We start from the raw sequence: 27,868 nt of genomic DNA, 5'->3' as shown, positions 1-27,868 counted from the left end.
TTACTTACCCCTATGAGTTGTTCATACCCTGTGCTCGGTTGTCTCTGTGCAAACTCTTTTCATGGATATTTCTTTACTTTCGACTTTTCAAAAGAAAAAAATTTACTTTCTCTCAAATTAGTCATTCATAACTAGATTGCATTGTATATTTGGTCTTCCTTGATCCCCCAGAACATGGCTGAAAAATCAGACGAGCTAATCCTGACCTGATTTTTGTTCTTTATCTGGATAATCAACTAAACTACCCAGCTACTTATATGATATGTAGTTAGTCTGTAAGGGGATTTCCCAATATAAGCACATTGCTATATTACTGTGGAAGACAGACACAGTACACAAAAAGTGGCTGATGTTTAGTCATTCTTTGAATGCCAAACAAAGTGGAATAAGCAATAGCTAATTATCTCATCATTAGAGATTCCAGAGCGTATTTTGGAATCCTTCAGAGAGTTGTATTCCAGCACCTGGACCTAGGATTTTTTCTAATTCAATTTTGCTTCATTGCCATGAATCTTGGTCATCCTGTTTTTGGTGTTAATCATTCTTGCTTTATGTGTGAATTAGAGGGGATATTAATCTGCCACTGTAATACGAAGTATCTATGGGACTGATTTTTCATTTTTGGTTTTCTACTTTTGATACTGCTTTTCAGGCAAGGTTCAGATTTGGTTTGAGGCTTTCCAACCTAGAACTTAAGCAGAACTCTGTTGGGTACGTTCTTAATTTATTCTTTCCAAGATAAACAAAATGAGTTGAGTTTGTAGCTTATGTAATTATTAGCTTGCAAACTCTTTTTTTTCTGAAAACGGCAAAATTTCATTGATAAGGCAAAGCACACTAAAAAGGGGAAAAGGGAACTTCAAGCCCCTAGGGAATGAAGTCTCCTAAAGCAATGCAAGATCTTTTTTTTGATGAAATCATCAGCTTGATGATTAGCTGATCTTAAAAATATGCTTTCAAGAGACATCAAAGCCTGTCAATAAATGAATAATGTCAGCGTAACAATGCCTAAGATGCCAAGCAGTGATTGAAGATCCCAAAAGCTAAAATATTTTCTTTTTGAATCTTGACATATTTTTTATTAAATGATAATCTAAAAATTACACAGTTTAGTGTTTAGAAACCCGCAATCAAGTCAATTACAAAAATAAAAAATCTATAAGAATAGTGTATATGCCAATTATAGTTGAGAACCCATGGAAATAACTAGCTATGGACGTGCAATTCCTCCTTTTGCCAATGTCTGCTACTGAATGTACTGACTTGGTAACGTGCATCGAGAGAAAATTCGAAATGACTGAGCGAGAGAGGGTGGCCCCACCGGTCCCACCCACCTGCTATCGGCACCTTCGACGACGGCCACCGACGCTCCGAGCTTGTGCTCTGAGCGTCATCAAGATGCAGAATCGTCGTCTCCAACAACGACAACAAGATCTCTAGCAAAGGCATCATAAACCCTTTCGACGAGCAGCGGCTGACGTTGACGGTGCCCAAGGATGCAGAATGGACAGCCATCTCTAGGCGAAGAAGAAGACAACAATTATTTCGATTTTCCTAGGGGAAAAATCGAGTTACAGTCGAAAAGGTCGTCCGGAGCTTGGGAATTGTCGTGTGGATCAGTTCGGCGAGCGGGACGAAGCTCTCCTTCGTCTGCGTCTCCACAACAGCCATCTCGGCCTTCGTCCAGCAGTTCATTCGCTGTACGGAAGATAAATCAAGGAGGACACACGAACTATGGTCTGGAAATATGATTTTCCTCTTCTCCGTGGTCACCTTGACTGTAGAATCACACAACGACGAGGGAGGACAATCCTTGCTTGCCTCTTCATCCCAGAGGGCACAAACTTCGGCGTCGGCTGGAAAGAATTGGCAGTAGCTCTCAAAAGCTTTTCTCCGGCGCCAACGAGTTTTCCAGCGACCTCTGACGACACTACCTTGGCTTTACCACCTATCCTTCCTGAGCCTTGCCAAACCCTTTTCTTTCACATATGACCTCTCCCCCCTTATCTCTCCACTCCCAATACACCCCGAACCATTCCCTCCGAAAAAGCCTACTGCAGTAAGCTTCTCTGAACCAGCACCCTCCTCTCCCTCTACCCAGCCCCAGAAAATCATTCACCTACCCCCAAACCTTCTCTGTGACGGGCGACTTGTCCTTGCACGGTCTATCACCATCCATTCCACCCCTGAAACCGAAAAATCCAAGATTCTCCAGTGGTTGTTCGATCGTCTAAACCTCACATACACCCCTGGCACGTACACTTCCGTACCCAACCAGAGACAATGGCGGCCCGTGCCCTCGCTCGTCATTCCCCTTCAGGAATCCTAGGAATAACTGAATGGCTTCCATCGACCCCCTCCAATCAGTTCGGGCAATGGGTGACCATTACAGGTTTGCCAGTGGGGCTTTGGCAGCCTTTGGTCTTCTCCGGCATCATAGAGGAATTTGGATCCATCATTGCTTCGAACCCACTTACTGAGCATTGGCATTGACTTGATGAGGCCCGGGTGCTCATCAACCCCCTCTGACAATGCGATGGAGTGCATTTCAGATGTGTATTGGTTGATAATGCTCGATTCTGGATCCGAATCGACATTGGAACTGTCTGACTTCCGACACGTGGAGCACCCTACTGTCGTGAAGCCAGTTGGCAATACTACCCCACAACCTGGTAGTGCATTGAGAATAGCGTGTGCTGGCTTCACTCCTCCCTAGGAAGTGAGGCCTTCCCCTTGTAGTCTTGTCACAAGCCGTGCTACTGCCCCTCCAGATTCCCAGCCTGGCTTGTCCCCATGCCCACCACATCCTCCCTGCATATCTCTTGTCCCCAGACAGGATACAACCCTTCACCACACTCAACCTCCCCCAGAAATTAACCTGCCATACCAATCCCGAGCGCCCCCCCCCCCCTTTTCCTATCATTCCGACGCTGAGTCTGGGACTAGTGTGCATGCTCCTCAAGACCGCCGTCAAAATCCACTCCCTCCCCCCCCCCCCTTTCCTATCATTCCGACGCTGAGTCTGGGACTAGTGTGCATGCTCCTCAAGACCGCCGTCAAAATCCACTCCCTCCCCCCCTTTCCTATCATTCCGACGCTGAGTCTGGGACTAGTGTGCATGCTCCTCAAGATCGCCGTCAAAATCCACTCCCTCCCCCCCCCCCCCCCCCCCCCCCCAACCATATCTACATACCAGAGGAGAAACAAAAGGCATCCGCGACAATTACTTCAAGGGGAGCCTAGTGCTCAAGCTCGCCTCCCTTGAGCTCTTGAGATGGGCTTTTTCGTCTTCCTGGAACCAGGAGAACAATCTCAGAAGTTTGTAGAGGCGCTTCAATCCTAGCAGCACAAGTACGACCCAGAAACCTGGGCGCAAATCGTGGAGCTAGCAAAAATGATGGGAATTGTCTTCACAGGGCATCTTCCGGGGGACAACCACCCCTCGGAAAAGTTGATCAATGATTGTGCTCTCATTGAACATTTGTGGAATTGGGTCATCGCAGTGTCGTGCGTCTATTCGTAGCCTTCCCGTCTCTACTAAATCTAGCATTGCCGTGCTTCAAGATATTAAGGTGGTGTCTCTTCCGCTAGGCTTCGTTTCGTGATATTTGGCCTCTGAGGGAGCCGAACTGGATCTCTGTGGATGCCATTGGCTTGGTGGCTGGCATCCTTCTTATCTGGGATACCAGCGCCATTGAGGTGATGGATAGCTTTCGGGGTAGCTATGCATTGGGAGTGAAGCTGCGTGACAATTGCTCAGGTAGCATTTGGTGTCTCGTGGGGGTCTATGGGTCTTCTGGACATAGCGAGAGACCTCTTCTGGGACTATTTTCTGTTAGTCTGTTAGAGATGGGCCTGTACCACTTTTGCCTGCCGGTGACTTCAATGTGACCTGATTTTGCCACGAGAAGTCCCCGCCATCTAGGAGGATTACTACCTCCATGAGGCTCTTTGTTGACTTCATTGGAAGCTGGGATCTCGATGAAATTGCTTTATCCGGGAAAACCTTCACTTGGTTCAACGGAAGGCAGCCCCCTGTGCTTTTAAAGCTTTATAGGTTTTTTGCTAGCGAAGATTGGATGTGGCTATATAGTGATGTTACTGGCAAAGTGCTTAACCTGATTGTCTCTGATCATTGGCCGATCATGGTGGACACTCACTTTGGCAGTCATTCAGATTCAACAGTGCTTGGATCAAGGACCCCTCATTTGTTTCTTTGATCCAGTCCTTTTGGAGGAGGATTGTTGCTCTTGGGCCTAGCGAATGGTCCTTTCCGGTGAAACTCAAGCTTCTCAAGCCCCTTTGGCGCTCTTGGGACCTCGAGCGTCAGTCCTCTCATTGAGTGGAGAAAGCTTCTGCCCTTGCTCAGGTTGCTATCATTGACGCAGACGAGGAGTCTAGAAGCCTAACCTCTGCTGAATTGGCTCAATGCTTTGCTCTCAAAGGGATGTTGCAGAACTTCAATCATTGCGATCTAGTACATTGGAAGCAGCGAGCTCGGTATTCGTCAGGGGGGACTCCTTGTCCCCTCTGTTTTTTAATGTGGTGGTGGAATATCTCTCCTCTCTGATTTATTCGGCCAAGGGTTTGGGGTGGCTTCTCCCCACAACGGATATTGTGGCTTTGACATACCGATTCTTCAGTTTGCGGATGACACTATTTGCTTCGACGTGGGTACCATGGATCAGATAAAAAAGTTGAGAGTTGTTCTTGGTCTATTCGAGTTGCCTTCGGGTCAGAATATTAGTTGGAGGAAAACCACTCTACTGGGATACTATATAGATGGAGCTGAGCTCAGAGATATGACTGATTTCCTGGGATGCCCTCTGGAGAATGCGCCTGCTACATATTTGGGTCTCCCCCTTGTTGATTCTCGCTCCACGGCTGGGCTTTGGTCCCTCCTTGTTGAGAAATTTGAGAAGCGTCTTGCAACTTGGCAGGGCAAGCTCCTATCCACAACGGGTAGACTCACTCTGCTAAAGTCTTGCTTGGCTGGACTACTAAATTATCTCCTATCTTTTATTAAGTGTCCAGTCGCTGTGTGCTCAAAGATAAATGTTATTCGTCGTCGCTTCCTATGGAGAGGATCTGAAGACACATTCAGATATCATTTGGTCACTTGGAAGGAAATTTGTATGCCTTAGGATAGAGGTCGGTTGGGCATTCGACCTACAAAGGATATGAATAATGCCCTCTTACTTAAGTGGATTTGGATCCTCAATGCCAACCATAGAAATTTGTGGAGAAATATGGTGTGCCGTTATCTTCAGATTCCAGGGCATTGGTGGAGAGAGGGAGGCGCTCCTCGCTGTCTTTCCTCGATTTGGAAATCCCTTTATAAGTTGCTTCCAGCCTTCAAGGCCCTGACCTCCTTTACACTGGAAACGGGAGGACTCTTTTATTCCTGATCGACGAGTGGCGTGGTCCCTGGCCCCTCTCTGAGGTATACCTGGGACTGTGTAGGATTGCTATGGACTTTTCATTCTCGATAGCCGAATCTTGGAGTAATTTTTCTTGGAGTCTTCTCTTCCGCCGGAATGATGAAGCTGTTGCCTTCTGCTTGCTTCTTTCCAGTTCCAATATATGGGCCCAGATTTCTGGGTCATATTTATGTTGCTATGACTGAAGACCATCCACAAATTTCTGAGATCTTTCACCCGGTTCCAGAAAGATGAAGCCCCCGTTTCTGGGTTGTAGGGGAAGCGAGTTTGAGCACTAGGTCCTCCTTGAAGAAGCTGTCTCGGTTGGTCTTTGTTACGGTACTGATAAGTGGCAAGGGGTGGAGGAGTTAGTTTGGGTTTCCCAAGGGATAGAGGAATCACTTGGGATTGCGCCGAAAACCAAAATGCGAGAGAGAGCTCCCTCGATGGTCATCGTCCCCAAGATTGGCGACCGGACCACTCCCGACGTTCACCGCCACTCCGGCAAGGCCACCACAAACATTTCCGACGCTGGTAGAAGACGCGACGAAGCTGCGACGAGAAGACGGAAGAAATGTCTCTCCACGACGAGGAAGAAAATCCAACAGACTGTTGGATCCGTCCAACCACCGCTTCGGCAAGCTTTCAAAGGCTGATGGAGGACCACGAAGCTTGCTGGACGACGGTCTCACGACAAAAGAAGTGAAACAATCTTTTCCGCTTCTTCTACTAAAAATGCAGAGTTACTGTCAAGAGAGTAGTCTGGAAAACTGGTCCGGTGATCCGTATCTACTTAGCCGATGGATCAAAATTTTCCTTCATCTACGTCCCAGTAGAAGCAATCCACAACTTTAGGCTTCAGTTCCAAAGAGCAACCACGGAAACTGAGAAATATGTGAACTCTGGTCATGGGATTTGGTCTTCCTCTTCTCGGTGACTATCTTTTGTGGTTGCCGGGAATGTTGGGTCACCCACAGAAAAGGAACCTCCGTTTTGGCCAGATTGTTCATCCCCGAGGCCACAAACTCGGGTTTTGGCTGGGAAGAGCTAGCCGCTGCACTCTAGAGCCTCTCCCCGATGCTAGATCCAGCACACACACACACACACACACACACACACACAAAGCTTTTCACAGCCCCCCCTGAGACTAAGACCCCTGGAAAATTTTCAACAAATCATCTGTCCTTTCAACCCCTTCACCTCGAGCTCGCCACCCTCTGGCTCTGACTCCCAATATGATGATCTATCTGTTAGTTCCTGAGGATCATCAGCCCCTCCCACAAAGCTTCCAAATCTTATAAAATGGCACAATACCTCCTCGAACAGCCCAACACCTTCTTACTTCAATCCATACCCTATCATTCTTTGCCCAACACCCATCGCTTCAATGGATCCCAACTCTAGCAAACCTCTGGCGAACACAGACGGAAAGTCCTCCAACAAAGGCTCTATCACCCCCTTTCCCCTTACCTACTCCAGAAAAACTTAAAAAATAAAAAATGCCCTCTCAATTCTCTCTCACTTACTCCAGAAGAAGAAACAAAAATAAGGAGAAGAAAACCACCACAGAACAAAACTACCCAACTCCGATGGCATTCTCGTCATTTGGAACCCCAAATCGGTTGAAGCCGTATCCTCTAATCCTGGTCTTTTCTCCCTCTGTATTCGGTTCTGAGATAGAACTTTGGGCACTCAATGGGCCCTTGCGGCATATATGGCCCATCTCAGCATGGCGACTGAGCCATTTTTTGGGATGAATTACTAATGCAAATTCAACAATGAGACTACCCTAGCTTCTTGCCAGAGACTTCAATGCCAGCCTTCGATGCTCCGAAAAAAACCCCCTCGCAAAAAAAAATCTCCCCCACTATGAGAGCTTTTTCGGATCTAATTTGCAATCTAGAACTTCTTGAAATACCACTATCTGGGAAAAAAATTACTTGGTCCAATGGACAAAGCCTCCTTATACTCTCCAAATTAGACCCTTTTTTGGCAAATAATGACTGGATGCACCTTTTCCCTATCACCTCCGGCCAAGTCCTCAATAAAATTGGATCTGACCACTGGCCAAGTCCACAGTGCTAACGGAGATCTCCTTTTGGTAACTCCGACTCCACAACAACAGAACTTTCGGGATTGCTAAATAGAATTCAAATTTTCTCAAGTCGGCTCACGGGCCCACTCTGTATCGAAGCTGACTCAAAGGTCATCATTAACTGGTGTGCAAAATCCATCAGGCCTCCGTGGCGTCACTGGGACATGTACTCGGAAATATTTTATTTAATTTAATTTCCCTTTTGAATTGTACTTAAGAGCACATTCCTCGCTCTGCCAACCATTTGGCAGACATCCAGGCTAAGGCGGGCATTTCGCTCCAACACCTTGTTGTGGAGGAAGGCCCTCTGCCCTAGGTTTGATTGTACTTCTCTCTTCTTTTTTATAGTCTATACACACATTTTCAAAAAAAAAAAGGTGTTCTGCGTAGATATCTCAACAGGATAATTTAAAGGGAGTGAATGTTCAACAACCTGAGTGACAGATTCCCAACTGAAATCTCCTGTCCTCCTCAGCATGGCAATTGCTCTTATTGGATTTTCTTCCTAGCTCCTGTATACAACATATATGAGATCCTGCCCAAGGTTCAACTGGCAGATGAATTCTTGAGGATGATGTGATTATCATTTGTTGGAATTCTTTCTAGTGGAACTATTCTTTCTGCATTCTGCAAGACATCTTGATAGAGTTTCTTTATATTTGATGGAAAGTGGAGGAAGATTATCTGGACACTTTTTGGCATTTGAAAGCTTTTCTGGCTTGGATTCATGGAAGTATGACATAATATACGTTGGTCACATTCTGTAAAACTTAGCTAAGGTGAGTTTATTAAGTTTCTAAAAACTATGGGTGAGTGTGGTAAGTGATCTTCCAGGAGGGTGAATATAATTTCAATATTTTATGGGGGTGAGTGCAATTAATCTTAAATTATATTTCAGAAAAATTTCCTATAAGAAAAACAGGGACTATTTCGTTCTAGTATGTGCCTGTCAGTTTGCATCCTCTTTTTCATTATGAAGTTCTTTGTTAGAATTATTCTCAGAATATGGTTCTCTGTATGTCATTAGAAAATATGTTTTTTCTAGTGCAGATCATACAGTTTGGAGATTCTGGGATTAGCTTTTTACTGTAACACACTTGATGAATTGAATGCTATCAATGTGGATGACTCTGAGCCATGCTATGATCAAAGGTTTGACTCCGCGAAATATGATTATATGGTGGAACCATTTGATGCAACTGTATCTCTGGTGGTAAGTGTCCTTTCTTTTCATTTTGTTTCTTTGAGTATGTTTTCTCTTAACTGTTTGTTTAATTTAATCATTAGTTGATTAAAAGCATGGCACTTGATGAACTTTGTTGAATTTAGAATCCTTTTACTAACATCTCGAGAAAGGTGAGAGAGGGAGAAAAAGGAAAAAGAAAAAAAAAACTCTCGGGTAGAGAGAAGAGAAGAAGAAAAAGGGAAGAAAGCCTTTAAGTAAAAAGAGAACTTTACACGAGAGAAATGGAGAATTACTTCACTTTGATGATTTAATTCCAAGTACAAGCTCCTCTATTTATAGTAGAGGAAAGTGGTAGAGTCCATATACAATTAAACTTCATTCTCCTAATTACATTCCAACTCTAACTCTTAAAGATAAACATATCATGATAAGATAACTCAATATAATTAGAAGTCTAACATAACTCAAACTCTAATTCTTCTATAAGGACGTGACCATAGGTTGAAGATTCCAGCTCGTGGTTTATCTTTGTGGGTCCTACCTGATCTTCAAATCTTCTAACTCATTCCAGCTCGTGCTTCTTATCTTCCAACTCATGCCAGCTTTTGTGATGACTCCTCTTGGCTTCTCACATCCTCATGTGGGTCCCACCAGCTTGTGCAACCATGGTGGGTCCCACTTTGTAACAAACTTTGATTCAGTGCCTTGAACAAGTTGATCTTTGGAGGGAAGAGATTCTTGCTTTCTATTAGATAAATCAGAGAGCTCTGAAGTGTCCTTATAGCATGTGGTATGGATCTCTCTCTAAAAGCAGTCTTTGTTCTGGGTGGCCTTCCCTAATTTGGTTAGGAACAGAGATTGCACTCAGAGTTGAAAGGGGCCAAATAGCTGGTTTAGGGGCAACATTTAAAGTTGAAAGAGCCACCTAACTAGGTAACAGATGATAGTAGAAATATGGAGCGCTGGGCACAAACAAAAAATGTTGCTTTTCTTGTAATAATAGGTCCATCATGATGAGGACTATTAGAAGGAGCTAGAGCAGAAATAGATGGAGAAATCGTGGGTGTGAGGACAGAGCTAAAGGAGGTATGAGGAGAGAGGATGTTGTATTAGATCAGCTAACCGTAGGTGAATATTTGAGTTTTTTTTTTTTTTCTTTTTATATGGGTGAGAATTTTATTGAGAAAGGAGGGGAACGGGTAGTATACAAAGAATTTTCCAAAACAAGAATAAAGTACGTGAAAGAAAATAACTACAATAAAATATAGGGGGTTATGAGAGGAACTTGGTCTCCCATAAGGAGTTGGTAGAGAGCCCCATACCTCAAAAGGATCAATGCCAAGTGGTTGGCTCTTGCACAATGTGAGTCCATGTTAGACAATATGGTACCTAGATATCCAAGATTTATACTAAAGTTGGCTTCAAGTCCACCTCAAAATGATTAGCTATGTTGTGATCGCATTGCCCAACTAATAACCATAGGATTTTACTTAACATTTAACTCTGTAGAATTATTCCTTATAACCTCCCCTCTCTCATGTCTAGGTTTGCACAAATGGACAATGGGGCCTTGGACGTGGAGAGCACAAACGAGGTGCAAATTGAACCTAACAAGCCAGATTTCCTGCTCAGATACTATTTTAAAGTTGGGTCCATGTTAATGCGATTGTCTAGCCAAGTTATTCTGCAGTGATGAGCCTAGCCCGCTGTTGAAGAATGGGGATGGAATCAAGTTCGTCTCCAAAAAGGTGGCGTTGTCGATATCGGGTAGGGCTGTAGACACCCATTATGCCCCATTCCTAGGTGCTGATGGAGGGTGTCTACCTTGTTTGTGTCCCACAATGCTAGGATACCACCAGAATGACCATTCGCCAGAATAGTTGGGACAATTCCGTGGCTCATGAACGAGCTGTGAGTCAAGAGATTGAGCCTTTGTCTCTTGCAGAAAGATGATAGAGGGTTTAGAAGAAGAGAGGAGGTCACAAATGATAGATCGCTTGTGGATGGATCCAATTCCTCCATTCCAGGATACCACAATCATTTCTTCTTTGATTTGGACTTCGATTTTGGGTTTGGAGACACCCTCGGAAGTTGACCTTGGTAGACCACCCCCATAATTTCCGCTAAGCGCAACATTTGATTCCATGTCTCTTCGTCAAACTTGTTTCTTTCTGATTGTAGAGCTTCCACAAATTTACGAGAGTTCTTGTTGGGTGGAGGGAAGATCATACATCCAGTATTTGGATCAATCAGATATCGGGTGGAGGGATTATTGGATTCACCAGGGAGAAAGTGTCTGGTATGACTAGTATGATTGTGTGTCCTTCTACTCTGATATGTGGCGAAATTTGTAGGATAGGTGGATGGACTGGGGCTTAGGAAGGGAGTCTGGGGGTGAGGGTATGAAGAAGACGCACTTGATTCAATGTCACTTTTTGGTTTAGATGAGGTAGATGTAGGTGCGGCGGGATCTGAAATTTGATTGTTATGGTTTGGTGAGATGTGTTAAGTTGTGGAGCCTAATTAATGCCCTACGTTGAGTTGATCGCGGAACGACCTGTAAACTATATTAACTGTTATTTCATTAAGGGCAGTTTGGGAATTTCACTCTTGTAATGCGGTTGCCTTAATTTTCTCTTTATAATTGAGGGGCGCTGCTATTAGGGTTTTATGATCTTATTCCGAGGAGCATCTCGAGTTGCAGCCCGAGAGGTTAGAGAGAAATAAAGAGAAAATTTCAAAAGCGCTTCGGAGATTTAAGTTCCATCCTCCAGAATCAGTTTGCTGGTCTGAGATGGACGCTTCAATATTTCTCGCTAGGTTAGAAACCAAGCTATGGCTGATGTTGATGCTGTAGGTGCCGGTCCACCAGTCTGACCAAAATCTTTTTACATTTCCCATGCTAGAGTAACATTTTACAGCCGTTTTGAAAGCAGGTAACAATATTACAATTTTTTTCCACACAGGGGACAACCTATTACATTGCCCACCCTCAGTCCACCAACCCAATAATTTATTTGCTTTAACAACAACCAATTTCCTCCAAATCAATTCCGGATATAAGTTAAACTTCAAAATCCATTTGAGTAACAATGCAGAATTTGTGGTTAGCAGTATCATGGATCCCGAGTTCGCGAAGAGTTTTAGATTTACATACCTCATCCCATTTCACAAGGCTATATTTCCTTTTGCCGTTCGGTCCTCCCCATAGGAATCTCCTTTCGAGCAGTTCAATTCTTTTGCGGACAAAAGTAGGGCATCAATATAGAGAGAGAAAATAAGAAAGGATATCATGCAAGCAAGACTTAATAAGAACAAGTTTACCGGCCTTAGATAAAAATCTTCCTCTCCAGAACACCAGACGACCCTCCAAACGCTCAATAATAGGATGCCAAGAGCTTTTGGAAGGCAAAGTAGGTGACAAAGGTAGACCTTGATATGTATAGGGAGGCGTAGCAATTTTACATCCCAGATAACGAGCCATAGAGTTTAACACTTTAGGATCAATATTGAAGCCAGTAGTTGAAGATTTTGTCCAACTTACCTTATGACCAGTGGTAAGTTCAAATAAATTTAACAAGGCTTTAATATGAGAGATTTCTTCTAAAGTACCTTCACCAAAGAGAATGGTGTCATCAGCATACTGAAGATGGGAAATATCTTGACTGGGATCATCAGAGATGGGGCTTAGCCAACTAGAATTTTTTGCAAGACGGACCATGGATGCCAGGTGTTCTACAATGAGAGTGAAGAGGAAGGCAGACAAAAGGTCCCCTTGCCGAATGCCTCTTGTGGCGTTGAAATAACCGCATGTTTTTCCATTAACAAGGACTGAATACGACATGTAGGAGATGCAACTTCTCATCCAAAATCTCCAACATGTCCCAAAACCCATTTTGTCAAAAAGCTGGTCAATTAATTTCCAGTTAACACGATCAAAAGCTTTTTCAAAATCAAGTTTTAGGACAAATCTGGGCCTATTGGATTTTTTGAAGGAGTCAAGTTCATGTGCAGCTATGGCTGATTAAAGGATATTTGGACCGCAGATAAAAGCACACTGACTAGGGCTGATGATTTTTGGAAGGTGAGATCTGAGCCGGTTGGCAAGAATTCGAGCAATGATTTTGTAAAAACTTGTGGTGAGGCTGATAGGTCGGTAGTCTTGGGGCATTGCAGAGTTTTCTTTTTTTGGAAGGTTAAAGAGTTTGAAAGCATTTCTGCACCACTAATTAGGAGTTCTGGGTTTAGGCTGAGGCTCTCATTATTTTCTTGGGGTGAGGAATGGGGGGTTGAGGGTGAAGCAGAGGGGAGTTCAGTTGTTGCGGCAGGCATGGATGGGATGAGCCAATGTCTGGTGCTTGGTGGTGTTTTTCCAGAGGTATGTGAGAGTGTTGGAAAGAGACTTTCTGGGTTAGAGATTGTAGGGGTGGGGTGAGGAGGGAGAAGTTTTAGGATTTCATCAATGAAATGGGTCCAGCTCGATCTGTAATTGGTGAGCTCTGAGTCCAGCCAATTGATCCAGAGAGGGGCATCAGCGAGAGAGGAAATTCCTTCCTATACAATGAGAGATTGCTGGGAAGTTTTGAATTTTCCCAATTTATCAGCCAAAGAGTTGGTTGATCTAGGAATGAGATTCCAATTACAATGTGTAGAAGATACAATGTCAGCAATACTATCAGTGATTGGCCAGTGGCGCCAAGGGAGGAGGTTGTCCTTGGAACACCAACTAATAACCGTCTTCGAATCGTCTTCAATGATTAACTTGCTATGGAGACGATCCCTAAAGATTTGGAGACCTAACAGCAGAGCACTAACTTTAGTAGTATTAGAATCGGCAATGCCCACCGGTCCAGCATAAGAAAGAATAGGGTCTCCATTGTGACCTCTGAACACACCACCTGCTCTTGCTGGTCCTGGACATCAAATAGCACTACCATCAAAATTCAGTTTTATGCAGTTGCAAGGGGGAGGATCCCAGATAGCCATACTCGGAGCTCTGCTGGGGCCAGACATATGAGCGATCAAATTCCAATTTTCCTGAAGGGAAACCCCCGATAGAGTGGCAAAATCCTTCTTTGTATGAAGCTAGCTCGAGATGAGGCCAACGGCATGAGAAACCGTGTTGTCTGGGGTGCTAGCTTTGGAGTTAAATATCCGGTTATTCCGCTCGAGCCAAATACACCATGGAAGATGCGCAAGACAGGCCGAAAGAATTAACTTGCCCAGCCGAGGAAGGAGAATCCCTCGAACCATCTCAAAGGTGCTAAAGAGGTCTTGATGTAATAGCAGTGATGATCTTGTTAATGAGAGTGGTCCAAATGAAGAATCTGATTTTGTGAGGTGCTGATAGCTTTAATGCAATAGCAGCATCATGATCAGTGCTGTTTGTGGTCCATCCCTCAATGTGAGAGTAAGCCAAAGAGATGAAGAAGTAGCCATTGTTAGCTGGGAGCCAAATCATCTTGTCAGGCATGCGGCTTCTGATTATGACAGATTCAAGATCAGGCATGAGACCGCATATATCCAAGGCTTTCGTATCATTAAGACTATGCTAGAGATGGAAGTTCCAAGCATTAGCAATGAGAATGTCTTGATGAAGGGTGATTGGGAGGAGTGTTGTATTTTTCCTTGATGGGCCCCTTTCCATTCCCCCAATCGTTTCAAAATTGAATTTTGCGCCCATTCCAATAAAGAAGCACATCACTGATTCAAATAAGGGAAGAAGGGGGGTGAAGGACCTCCATAGAGCTCCCCCCCCCCCCCCCCCCCCCCCCCCCCCCCCCCCCAAGATCCACCAATCACCATGCCATTGAAGTTTAGAGGCAACCATGGGCCTCCAAAAAGTATTTGTGCAGTTGTTAAATTTCTGGCTTGGAAACTCTCAGTGCCAAGCAAAATCAAGTTCTTCGTGTGGTCAGCCATCAGAGAGCAGATTCTTACTTCGGACAACCTCCATAGAAGAAGTTTCACTGCCCCCAATCTGTCTTGTCCCCTTTGCGGTGAGTGTGAAGAGACAGTCCAGCATGTCCTCTTACACTGTCGATTTTCGTGGCAAGTTTGGATGAAGATATTTCACAAAATCGGGCTCCAACTGGGGCAACATTAGGACCTCTTTGGCACCTTTGAGATGGTTCAAGGGATTCTCCTTCCTCGGCTGGGCAAGTTAATTCTTTCGGCCTGTCTTGCGCATGTTCCATGGTGCATTTGGCTTGAGTGGAACAATCGGAGATTCAATTCCAAAGCTAGTACCCCAGACAACACGGCTTCTCATGCTGTCTGCCTCATCTCGAGCTGGCTTCATACAAAGAAAGATTTTACCACTCTATCAGGGGTTTCCCTTCAGGAAAATTGGAATTTGATCGCTCACATGTCTGGCCCTAGCAGAGCTCCTAGAATGGCTATCTCGGATCCTCCCCCTTGCAACTGCATAAAGCTGAATTTTGATAGCAGTGCTATTGGATGTCCTGGTCTAGCAAGAGCTGGTGGTATATTAAGAGGTCACAATGGAGACCCCATTCTTTCTTCTGCTGGTCCGGTGGGCATTGCAGATTCTAATACTGCCGAAGTTAGTGCTCTGCTGTTCGGCCTCCAAATCTTCAGGAATCGTCTCCATGGCAAGTTAATCATTGAAGAAGACTTGAAGACGGTTATTAGTTGGTGTTCCAAAGACAACCTCCCCCCTTGGCGCCACTGGCCCATCACTGACAGTATTGCTGACATTGTATCTTCTATGCATTGTAATTGGAATCTCATTCCTAGATCAGCCAACTCTTTGGTTGATAAATTGGCAAAATTTGGGACTTCCCAGCAATCTCTCATTGTATGGGAAGGGTTCCCTCTTTGGTAATTTGCTCTTTTGAGCTTTTGTCTTAATACAAATCAGCATCATTTCAAAAAAAGAAAAATTTCTAAAACTATTTCAGCAATAGAGCTCGGTTCATGTCTTTAGTAAGATGGATGCCTTGATATTTGATTGGAGTGCGGTCGTCATGGATTGGTGTGCCAAACCCAGGACCTCCCCTTGGAGGCATTGGGACATTTACCTTGATATTTGTAATATTGTTTCCACTCTACAATGTACTTGGGCCCGTGTTCCCTGGGTAGCAAATCATTTTGTTGACAGATAGGCCAAATGGGGCACCTCCCTGCAATCACTGGTTGTAATGGGAGGCTCCCCCTAGTTTGTACTCTTTCAAGTTTCCCCTTTCAATAAATTCACACTTTCCATTTAAAACAAGATGGATGCCGAGACCACCAAATGATTGAGGCATGAAAACATCCTTCCGGTTAACGAGATGATACCTGGAAGTGTCATTCATGCCTCTCCAAGGAATCTTCTCTTGATGGCTTTGATATGGTTGCATATTGAGGCAGGAGTGGACATGAAGGATAAGTGTAGTTTGGAAGCTCCACGATGCAAGAATTGAGCAATGTGAGCCTTCCGGCATTTGAAAGGAGCTTCCCTCTCCAAGTAGCAAGCCGCTGCTCTAGTCTTTCCACCATTGGTTTCCATTGATTTTTCCAGAGTTTGCTGTCGAATAGGGGAAGATCTTGGATTGATATTTATTAGCTAATTAGACAGAACCTAATGAAGGACTATTTTGGAGAGAGGTGAAAAGAGTAGGCTTAGTTGTCATGTGAACAAACACATTGGAATCAATTTTTTGAGACTTAGAGGAAGACTTGAAAAAGAACAAGATAACATAACTTGGTGAGCAAGTGTAGCCTCTGCTTCTTCCTCCACTTTGTCCATGACCTCTTCCTCTTTGGCCACCATCACAACCTCTAGTATTGCAGTCATTCCAGTTAAAAATGTTATTAAGTGCAGAAAGTTATCTCCTTTGAGTGCTTCAGGAACACAGACTTCCGTAGGTTCAACCTTTAACAAACTTGCACATGTCTATTCAAGGGACTACAAAGTGACACTGGCTAGAATTTGAGATTGCATAAAATTATATTTGAGTTTGATTAATCACAAAAGACTGACAACTTAAAGTGCTTTAAGATCTTTTCACTACCCACCAACAAATGATATATCAAGAATCCCTGCTTTTTTGTTTTTAAATGTACCCCTGCTATGCACCATATAAATCATCAATGTACGGTGTCAAGGATTTCAAACCTTGTTGCATAGTGAAGGCCTTGATATATAGATCATAACTCCTTGACATGATCCCATCTTCCAGAAATTGCTTCTGCAAAGTAGTCCATATCCCTCTAGCACTCATATTATTATAGATTTCCTGATTGATCAGTTGAGCCTCCATATTATTCCATAGCCATGCTCTCTCAGTATAATTTTGCTTCTACAAAGTAGTCCATATCCCTCTAGCACTCTTATTATTATAGATTTCTTGATTGACCAGTTGAGCCTCCATATTATTCAATAGCCATGCTGTCCCAGTATAATTTTCAGTCTCCCACGCTTATGGTTGAGTTTCAGGAGGATCTTCTATTACAAACTTCAGTTTGCTCTTTGAACCAAGAAAGATTTGAATATTCTACATCCATACTACTTAGTTTTTGTTATTCAATTTAAGTGCAGAAATATGGGTAATATTTTTGTCTTTCTCATTAATCTTGGCAGATTTCATATCATTTGACTCACCCATAGTAACTACTGTCTCACTTTAAGAGTATGTTTAACTACTAATACGCACCCAAAGAAGAAGACATAGCTGATGCATACACAAAACAGGCAACGGGTTCTCAACGAACAAAAGACACATAATAGTAGCGGAATGTTGGAAAAAATAGGACATTTGCCACAGAATAACTGATGCAGGCAGTCAGGATAAAAATGGAGACCACATTAGGATAGAAAAAACTTCTTAAGGGCTTCTAATGATCTTGGAGAAGGTTGGCAGGCACAAAGTAACAATTTTTTTTATCAATAGGCAGTCACTTAAACTATTACCCTAAGATAACAACACACAGTAGTTGGAACTCGCCACAGACAATAAGAACCAGATCTGGAGGTCACATGTCAAGAGAGAAAGGAAAAAGAAGAAAAGAAAGGAAAGAGGTAGAAAAAATCGAGAAAGACCACCCATGATTTGATTGTTCAGAGCTCTGATACCGTGTAGAATTGAAAAGTTACACCTGGAATAAGAGAAGTTGAGAGGGAGAAGCAGGAAATCAACTTGCCTGAATCTTCCGTACTCACAGGATTAGGGTATTCATCTACAACTATCCATCTTAAGCACACAGTAATGATAAAATCACAAGTACCTTCCTACAAATAAAGAGAATAAGACTACTTCACGTCATCTACCTAAACTACCCCCTCTTTAGCATGTAAGACAGAAAACATAACTAAATCAAATCAGAAGTTACAACAGTGCACTTTCTTAACCTCTTGCCACTCAACAGTATTGAATATAGTTCTGGGTTGTGTTCTCTCTTGGACAAACTTATCCCTTGTGTTTTTTTTCCTTTGTTTGCTATTTTTCTTTTTTTTGAATTTTTTTTTTTGAAATGATGTTGAATTTTATTATCAGAGCTCAAACGAGCAGATTACAAGAGGGGAAGCCTTCCCAAAAAATGAGAGATTGCTGGGAGGTTCTGAATTTAGCCAATTTATCAGCCAAAGAATTGGCTAATCTAGGAACAAAGTCCAATTACAATGAATGGATGACACAATGTTGACAATACAATCAGTGATTGGCCAGTGGCGCCAAGGAGGGGAGCTATCTTTTGAACACCAGCTGATGACAGTCTTTGAGTTGCCTTCGATAATCAGCTTGCCATGAAGCCGCTCTTTAAAGATTTGGAGGCCGAATAGAAGAACACTCACTTCAGCAGTATTTGAATCAGCAATACCTCCCGGCCCTGCATAGGATAGAATAGGGTTTGTCTCTGAAAACACCATCAGCTCCAGCCGGCCCAGGACAGCCTAAAGCATTGCCGTCAAACTTGAGTTTGGTGCAGTCGTAAGGGGGAGGATCCCAGGTGGCCATAACCGAATTCCTACAGGGGCCCGCCATGTGCGCAATCAAGCCCCAATTTTCTCGAAGGGAGACGCCCGATAGAGAAGAGAACTCTTTCCTAGAATGTAGCGAACTTGAGATAAGGCCCACTGCCTGAGAAGCTATATTATCCGGGTTGCTAGCCTTGGAGTTGAATCTCCGGTTGTTTCGCTCAAGCCATACACACCATGGGACATGTGCAAGGCATGCTAAGAGAATTATCTTGCCCAACTTAGGAAGGTATATCCCCATAACCATCTCAACAGTTCCGAAATGGTCCTAATGTAGCCCCATTTGGAGACCAATCTTCTGAAATATCTTCATCCAGACTTGCCAAGAAAAGTCACAATATAAGAGAACATGTTGGACCGTCTCATCGCACACACCACAAAGGGGACAAGTGCGATCGGGGGTTGTGTAACCTCTTTTATGGAGGTTGTCAGAGGTGAGGATCTGTTCCTTGATGGCCGTCCACACGAAAAATTTGATTTTACTAGGCACTAAAAACTTCCATGCCAGGTTTGCCTTGTGCTCATGCATGCTGTAATCTTGTTTTCTAATGTGAGAGTAGGCGGATGCAATTGTGAATCGGCCATTAATGCTAGGCTTCCATGTCAATTTATCAACTGCATGCTCACGAATGGCAGTGCTGCTGAGTTTGGAGAGGAGAGAGCAAAAAGCCGTAGTTTCTTCATCATTTAATCCCCGACGAAATGTAAGACTCCATGAGCGATCTCTCTAAGAATCAGCCACTGAGCAAGAGAGGTCCCTCGCCACCCTAGAGAGCCCCGGGAAATCCTCGGAGAGGGGGTGGGGGCCTCACCATTCATCCGACCAAAAGAGGGTCCTTCTGTTACCTGTGTGAAAGGAAGTTGCATCTCTGAATATTGGGAGGAACTTTTGAATTGATTTCCATATCGGGGATAGGAAGTAAGTAGTGCCATCTTCCCTCCACCAGGCACCCAAAGGTTGAAGATAGAACCTGACCATATCGTCCCATAGGCTGTTATGCTTGATGTTGAAGTTCCAGATCCATTTGAGCAAAAGGGCATAGTTCATCTCCTTCGTAGGCCGAATGCCTAAACCACCCCGATTGCGGGGCATGCAAATATCCTTCCAACTCACCAAATGATATCTGAATGTGTCCTTTGATCCTCTCTAGAGGAAATGTTGACGGATGACATCAATCCTGTTGCAAACGGAGGCCGGATAGTGCATGAATGATAATAAATAGTTTGGCAGTCCTGCCAAACAAGACATGAGGAGAGTGAGTTGCCCAGTTGTAGATAAAAGCTTCCCCCTCCAAGTAGCTAGCCTCTTCTCAAATTTCTCAATGAGGGGGGACCAAAGCGTCGCCGAAAGCCGAGAGTCAAAAGAGTGGTAGTCCAAGATATGTAGTTGGCAAATTTCCCACTGAGCACCCCAAATAGTCGGCCATACCCTGAAGCACTTGTGAGTCGATATGATAGCCTAGGAGGGTGGTTTTCTTCCAGTTAATATTCTGACTAGAAGCCAGTTCAAATAGTCCCAATACAACATGTAGTTTTCGGATCTGATCCATAGTACCGACCCCAAAGCAAATTGTATCGTCTGCAAACTGAAGGATCGACACATCAAAGGTTGCACAGTCCATCGTGGAGAGGAGCCAACCCAGATTTTTGGTCGAATAGATCAAAGATAATAGGTATTCCGCTACCACATTGAAGAGCAAAGGGGAAAGGGGGTCTCCCTGTTTGATCCCCCTGGATCCCTTAAAATAACCACAAGCCGTTCCATTGAGAAGAACGGAGTAGCTTGCAGAGGAGATGCAACTTTGAATCCAGAAGTACCATTTTTCCCTGAATCCCATCTTTCCCAAGAGAGTGTCCAAAAGCTTCCAATTAACTCTGTCAAAGGCTTTCTCAAAATCAAGGTTTAGGATGAAGCTGGAAAGCTTTAAAACCTTAAAATGGTGGATGAACTCGTGACATGCCATGGCCGAGTTTAATATATTTTTTCCCTTGATAAAAGCACTCTGGCCATGATGAATGGCAATAGGGAGAACCGCCCTGAGGCGATTGGCAAGGAGGCGCGCAAACACCTTGTAGGCACTAGTGGTGAGGCTGATCGGCTGAAAATCAGAGGGTATTTTTGCCCCTTCTTTTTTAGGGATGATGGCAATAAACAAAGCTCCGATGCTCCTATATTTGATGCTATGCTGATAGAACTAGTGGACCATGCAGGCAATATCGTCTCTGATGAAGGGCCAGCATTGGCGTTAGAATTCCCCATTGAAACCATCTGGGCCCGGAGCACGATCCAAAGGAAGACCCAATGCTGCTTTTTCAATTTCCTTACTGGAGAAAGGGAGCTCAATGAGTCTAGTTGTGGCCAAAGGAATAGCCTGGAGATTAACCCTTTCAAAAAAAGGGCTAACTAGCTGGCCATCAGAGTATAATTCTGCAAAAAAGTTCACTAGTGAGTCTGAAATAAGGGAATGATCTGAGGTACTCTCACCATTGACGCTGAGCGTGGTGATGCGGTTGGCTCTTCTCCGAGCAGAGGTGACTGCATGGAAGAATTTAGTATTGGCGTCCCCCTCAACGAGCCATTTAAATCTTGCACATTGCTTCCAGTGCACGAGTTCACTATGAGCGAAGGACTGTATTTGCCCTTGGAGGGTGTATCTTTGAGTAACTTCTGACGAAGAGAGGTTTCTAGATTCCTCTTCAGAGTCAAGAATGAAAATCTGAGAAAGGACAACGACTCTCTCGGCTGAGGAAGAGGCCTTTCTCACAGAGGCCCATGATCGCAGCAACGACTTCAACATCTTGAGCTTGGCTGGGAAATTCCACCCGATCGGGCCCACCACCACCATCCTTTCTTAGAAGGATTGGATAGAGGAGTCAAAAGAGCGGTTCGCCATCCAAGCATTGTTGAATCTGAAAAGGGGGGGGGGGGGGTCAGATGGACTGGTGGGTGGGTGGTATGGCAGGCCGGAGGGGGGGACAACCAAAGAGGCAACTGGAATAGAGTCAGCTCCAGCTATAAGACTAGCTGGTTCAGGACGCCTCTTCTGGGGAGAAGAGGTCGGGGTTGCTACTCTCAATGTGTGGACAGGTTGTGGAGAATCTTTGGATTTAGTTGTAGGACTCGAGATCACATTTCTGAAATCTTGCATATTTGCCAACTCGATACGAATCCAGAATCGGGTATTATCCACCATAATGCATCGGAAGTAGCGTCCTTTGTAAGGATGAATAGGATTGATGAGGATCCGGGCCTCATCAAGGCGATGCTAGTGCTCAGTAAGGGGGTCCAGAGCAATTATGTCACCAAACTCTGAGATGATGCTCGTGAAGACTTCATTGTGCCATAGTTCCTCCGGGAGGCTGGTGACTGTAGCCCATTGCCCAAATTGACTGGAAGGAGTCGAGGGGAGCCATTCTGACATCCCAATGATGCCCAAGGGGGTGTGGGATGTGAGAGCAAGGGCCGCAGAAGACTCTTGCTGGGTTTCAAAGTGAACAAGCCAAGAATGGGGGTTGAGGTAAGAAATTCTGGGTGTGTAGGAGAGGTGAAGCTCATCAATCAGCCATTGAAGGATGCTGGATTTGACGATACTGGAGGAGGTGTGGACAAGGATGGGGCGGGTCAGAGATTGTCACCCTTTATGGAGTACGTTGGGATGGATTTGGATGGTTTTGGATTTTCTGTAGGAAGAAGGTGTGTAGGATTTTTCTGTTGGCTCATTGGAGGGAAAGTTTACGGTTTCCGAGCGTTTGGATTGACCTTCTTCTGGTTCGGAATTTTTGTGTTCTCTCGGAAAGTCAATTTCTTTCCGTCGATCTCCGTCGGAGAAGGAGTGTCTCTGATCATTTTCGAAAATCGGCGCACGTTAGCACATTCGAACCTAACGGCGCACGTTATGCGTTTCACTGGCGCACGATACGTGTCGATAATTTTATTTCAAAGAAAGAGAAGATACATCAAGGGAAACCTCCCCTAACAACAAGAGATTGAAGGGTGGGAGCTAATTTAGTGCACAAATCAATAGCCGAATTGGCTGATCTAAGTACATGAGACTGGTGGATACAATGTCCAAAATATCAAGAAAAATCTGCCAATAATGCCATGGGGGGAAAGATGAGGTGGAACACCATCCGTTGACAATCTTGGAGTCTCCCTCCACGATAAGGGGACCACTGAAGCGGTTCTGAAAAATTCGCAAGCCGTGAAGGAGACCGAAGAGAACAGCAATGGTCGAGTCAGCAATTCCATGAAATCCAAGAGGCACTGCTATCCTCTCTTTGCTATTTTTCTTACTAGCCCCAAAAACCTTATTTTCTATCCAAGTTTTATCCATTAAACTTGAATTCAGATGCAGTTTTTTTTAGTTGTTGCTGAATTCTAGGTTATCCACACTTTAGAGGAGACATTCAACTTTGTTATCCCTTGAATCTTAACCATCATGTTGCATCTTGAACAAACTCAAAAAATTTCTTGGAAAAAAGATTCAAGTAGGGAACTTTGACACAGTAAAAGTGGTGATAAATGATAAGGGTGTCCATGTCAGTAGTGCTCCTGTTACAGGGAAATGGATTCTGTGGCTATTGTGGAAAGTGAATCATAATCCTGACAGTTCAACCAATCATAGTTGACTTTTGCCTATCACCTGCTTTAGCTGGAGATCTTGAAATCATAATCGAGTTTGAACAAGATACCATGACATTTTTGTGCTTTTGGTGGATCAACAATCAAATTATCCACTATAAATGGAACACTTTGTGCATGAGGTGACCTGGCATAGGTAAAGCAGGAGCTAAAGCTTAGGAAATTGGGATTCCACTTATTACAATGCGAATTCTGGAAATTTCTCTTCAATCAGACCAAATCACATACTATGGGGAACATTTTTTAAAGTAATCAAGAAACAAAAAATGATTTTCTTTCATAAACAAAAATATTTAGTTCAAAATAGAAAAACAAGAATGATAACCATCGAACTGGAACGGTATTAGTCAACTCAAACAAACATTTCAAATGAAGAAAGTGAATTCAAGTAGGCCCAAGTTTAAATTATGTAAATGCAAGTAGCGACAGATTCATGTATTTCATGATTCTGATGTGATTGAAACTTGTATGATGTAGGTCAACAAGTCCGGCCAGCTCGATGAGGGCATTCCACAATATAGCATCAGTGCTGAGCTGACCAGTGTGGTCTGTTATTTTCTAATGCTAAGATTCTTTGAGATTAATATAGTTACATTTCGCCACCAACTTTTTGTTATTTCACTATACAATTTAATGAGACAAGACTGCTTGGCTTTTTTTTAGGTGATGTTGTTAAATGAGACTCAATTGCGACATGTCTTGGTATTCATGGATTCCTTGGGGATGTCTGCAATCAGAGAAAAGTAATTCCTTTAGCAGCTTCTGTTTCTTATAGTCCTGTTCCTTCATTCTTTTGAACTGTTATTATAACAGTTTTTTTTTTTTTAAAGAAACTATTATTATAACATTATAATAAATAAGATTACGAAATAACTAAGTTGATTTTGATGCCCCAGATATGCAAGATATCGTCCTTGGAAACATCCTTTATCAAGTAAGGTTAGAGGTTGGGAGAGAATTTGGTGGCATTATGCACAAGAGTCTGTCTTGTCAGATGTTCGTAGGAAATTGTGGAAAACATCTTGGAGCAAATTTGGGCAAAGAATGTAGGTCTTCTGCTTTGTTCCTAATTTTCATTTTTATTGTCCAGCTGATTCCTACAATCAATGCATGCATGGCTTCACACTTTTTTTTTTTTTTTAAATAGGGCTAATTTTATTGAAAGAGAGATTGAAAAATATTACAAAAATTTTCCTCAGAGCAAAAGGCATGCAATTAGAAGCATTTGACCAAAAAAAAAAAAAAAAATACAAAGAAAAAGAAAAAAGAAAGGCCAACAACTAGCTCTCAACAAACTCGCTTGGGAGGTGTGGAGAGGGAATGAATTCCTGGCAACAAAATAATCTAAAGAAACCCTTGTGCACGTTGTTGAATCTGCCATACTATTTTTGCTGCTCAGAATACTCCACCTATGAATCTCTTGAGGTCTACAAATATCCTTAATCTCATCATATAGTGGAAGAAAATGCTGTACAGGAAGCTTCTTTATACAGAACCATGATATGACCATCAAAGTTTTGTTCTTCCACAAGTGGACATGAAAAAGCTTGAGCAAAAAGCTGCAGCCCCCAAAGGAAGCCACAACATTCGGCCTTAAAAGAATTTCAATGTTCAAATGGGAAGATAAAATGTGGATAGCTTGGTCCAAATGATCACAAATGAATCATTCACCTTCATCAGGTCCAGGATTACTCCTTGAACCACTACTAATATTCAAGTTATGCCTCTGAGGTTGATTTAAAAAAAAAAAAAATTTATGCCCCTAAGGTGGAGAGTGTCATAGCCGTATCAAGGCATAGTTCAGAGACAGAAGTAGCAGCAATATCTTTCAAGTGCACCTTTATGTAGAACCAGGTACATACAAGAGAGGAATACTCATTGATCTATGGCGGCATATGGGGTGAACTATATGGTTTACAATCCAGCCAATAGTGCAGAACCTATTATGAAATGTTCTACTATTTCTTTCTTTGGAGCCTAGAAGTAGCATCAGAAGATGTGTTTCTACAAGACTCCCCCTTGATCTGACAAATGTCTCTTAAGGAACTGGACATCTGATCTTGGGAATATATGGGGCAGCAAAAATGGTAGCCAAATTTTTGTAGTACTGTGCTGCCTAAGAGCGCTAGACTATATTTGGAAAATATGATTCTCTGTGTAAATTGGTAAGAATTAAGAGTTTTACTTTTCGAAGTGCAACAAAGAAAGTGCATCAAACTTTGGAGGAGCTGGACTACTCCAGATCAACACAAAAGCTGGATGGCCCCTAATGTCAGACACAGCATGATATGTGAAAAACCTGACAAACTAAAGTTCAAGATTGATAAGTGAAAGATAGCAGTTGGATTGCTCCTATCCAACATATGAAAAACCTGAAGCTGAAAGGCAATTGCATACTTGAACTGCTAAAACTGAAAAATTAAAAACTGAAATACGATGATGTATAGCAACATATGAAAAATGGATAACAATTTTTTTTTCTTAATGAATGATGTAAAAAGGGATAACAGTTGATACAGGAAACTCCCCAATCTACTTATCCAGCCAAAACTTCAAATGAGTGATGACTTTAGATAAACAACTGATTAATGACTTCACTTCTTTCAGTTGCTTTTTTTTTTTGTTTTTTTTTTTGTTTTTCCTGGTGTTATGATGGTTCTATGGGGTGATACAAAATATTTGTTCCTCCTTTCATTTGCAGAAATTATCGCCATAAATATGTGGAGCTATACATGGAAAAATTGGCTTACCTTTTTGGAGAACAGGTTTAAAACAACTCTTTTTTTTTGTTTTTGTCACTCTTTTCCTTGTTCGGTGTTCTTTTCCTCGTGAGCCTTATGTTGCAGTTTAATATGGTACATTTTATACCCCTTGACTAATCACTTCTTATTTCTAATGCTTGTTGTTAGGCAGTTAGTGAAGGTAGTATTCAGAAGTTGGAGCAGATGGAGAGGGTGTCTGATGTTGATGACATCTTAACATACAGGGCAATTGCTGAAAGAAAACGGCAGGTATTTGTCAGAACTTACGCTTTATCACTGTATGATACTGACATAGGATTGCAAACATTTTGTATGGATGTGATATGCTAAAATCTGTTGCATGTCTATGTTTGTTTGATTTTATATTTTGGGGTTGTTAAAATACCAGTTCAGGGGTATTTTGGTCATTTTTTACATTACAATTTTCTCTTATAATATGGCTGTTAGATAGCAATGTCTTATTTTATCGATGGTTCAATTTTCATTCAATTTAGACATGTATTTTAGGAGATAGGTAATTTTGAGTATTGAGGCGTATTTTTATCCTTTTGCAAAATATCACTTGAACCCTGGCTAAAAAGATGGAGGATATGCTTTTTGGCATGTTTCCCAAGGCCGCAAGGCTGCTCTTCTCCCAGGTCTCCTTTTCTCCTCTATATTTCTCCCCAAATCTCATATTTTTTAGGGGTTAATTGCCTATGCTCCCTATGTATCGCTGGATCAAGTTAACGCTTATACTGGGGGGGTTAGTCCAACATGAAGTGAGATGAATTACTCCCGCATTACTTAGTTCATTAGATTAAGGGGTTAGTGTACAATGAATTACACTTCGAGTGAATCACGTCAATTCATTCGCTCAGGCAAAAAACGGGTAATTTGGATTCCGACCTGTTTTGCGAATCAAACAATTGAAGCGCGCAGGACGCACGCATTGCTCCTTCTCCCCGTCCCCCCACGATCCTTCGGCCAAATTTTATTTTCTCTTCTCCCTCCCCTACTCCGTCGGCCTTCCTCCCTCTCCACTCCCTCTCGACCTCTATCACTGAGCATAGGAGGCCGAGCCTCTATCGTAGAGCCTCCCGACTTCTCTTCTCTCTCGGCCTCCCTCTCTTCTCCCTCTCAGCATACCGTCAGAACGCAGCCTCAGTTGTCTTTGCCCGCTGGCCCGCAGCCTCTGTCGCTGTAGTCTCCCACCACTGAGGAAGACGATGCGCGCCGTGAGGAAGACGATGGTTTAATTTTTCCTAATTTAAGGAAAAATTAAACCATCGTAATAAGAATAATAATTTATATTTTTTTATAAAATAATTTTTTATTTAATATATTCATTTTATAATTACTATATTAAATTAGTGATTTAATGTTCATAATTAAAATATTTTTAAAATAAATATTTGATAAATTGGTTTGGTTTAATTATCCTATTGCTATAATTAATTAAACCAATGGTTTTAAATTTTGTGATAATATATTATTAATTAATAATACATAAAATATATATATATTATGTTATAGGTAAATAAATATATTTATTTATTTATTATATTATTTTTTTTATTATTGTATTAAATTAGTGGTTTTTAATATTAAAAAACATCGTATGTTATTAAAAAATAATTTATTTATTTATTATATTTTCTTATGTTATTTTTTATTTTTATTTTTTTAATAATTTATTCTAGTCACACGTAATTATTGTATTAATTTATAATAAACTATAATCATTAATTAATATAATATAATTTTTCATTAATTAAGATATTAATATATTCTAATACTATACG

General features: G+C 42.5%; 1 protein-coding gene across 2 annotated transcripts in view; it reads left to right on the top strand.

Annotated features, from left to right (window-relative positions):
• Positions 1-27,868, top strand: part of LOC137934913 (intermembrane lipid transfer protein VPS13) — a 74,911-nt gene that overhangs the window by 16,631 nt on the left and 30,412 nt on the right. For both annotated transcript variants that reach the window (XM_068779499.1, XM_068779498.1), the window contains exons 7-13: positions 653-711; positions 8,566-8,728; positions 23,800-23,868; positions 23,986-24,065; positions 24,219-24,368; positions 26,024-26,087; positions 26,232-26,333. In XM_068779499.1, coding sequence (XP_068635600.1) covers positions 653-711; positions 8,566-8,728; positions 23,800-23,868; positions 23,986-24,065; positions 24,219-24,368; positions 26,024-26,087; positions 26,232-26,333 — 687 coding nt within the window. The remainder of the gene's footprint in view (positions 1-652; positions 712-8,565; positions 8,729-23,799; positions 23,869-23,985; positions 24,066-24,218; positions 24,369-26,023; positions 26,088-26,231; positions 26,334-27,868) is intronic.

The sequence above is a fragment of the Aristolochia californica genome, unplaced genomic scaffold (genome assembly GCF_029961685.1).
Source record: "Aristolochia californica isolate CCGP_79_NKW_82.1479 unplaced genomic scaffold, dmAriCali1.0.hap1 SCAF_6, whole genome shotgun sequence".
In the NCBI taxonomy this organism is placed as follows: domain Eukaryota; kingdom Viridiplantae; phylum Streptophyta; class Magnoliopsida; order Piperales; family Aristolochiaceae; genus Aristolochia; species Aristolochia californica.
This window is presented reverse-complemented; position numbering and strand designations above follow the sequence as displayed.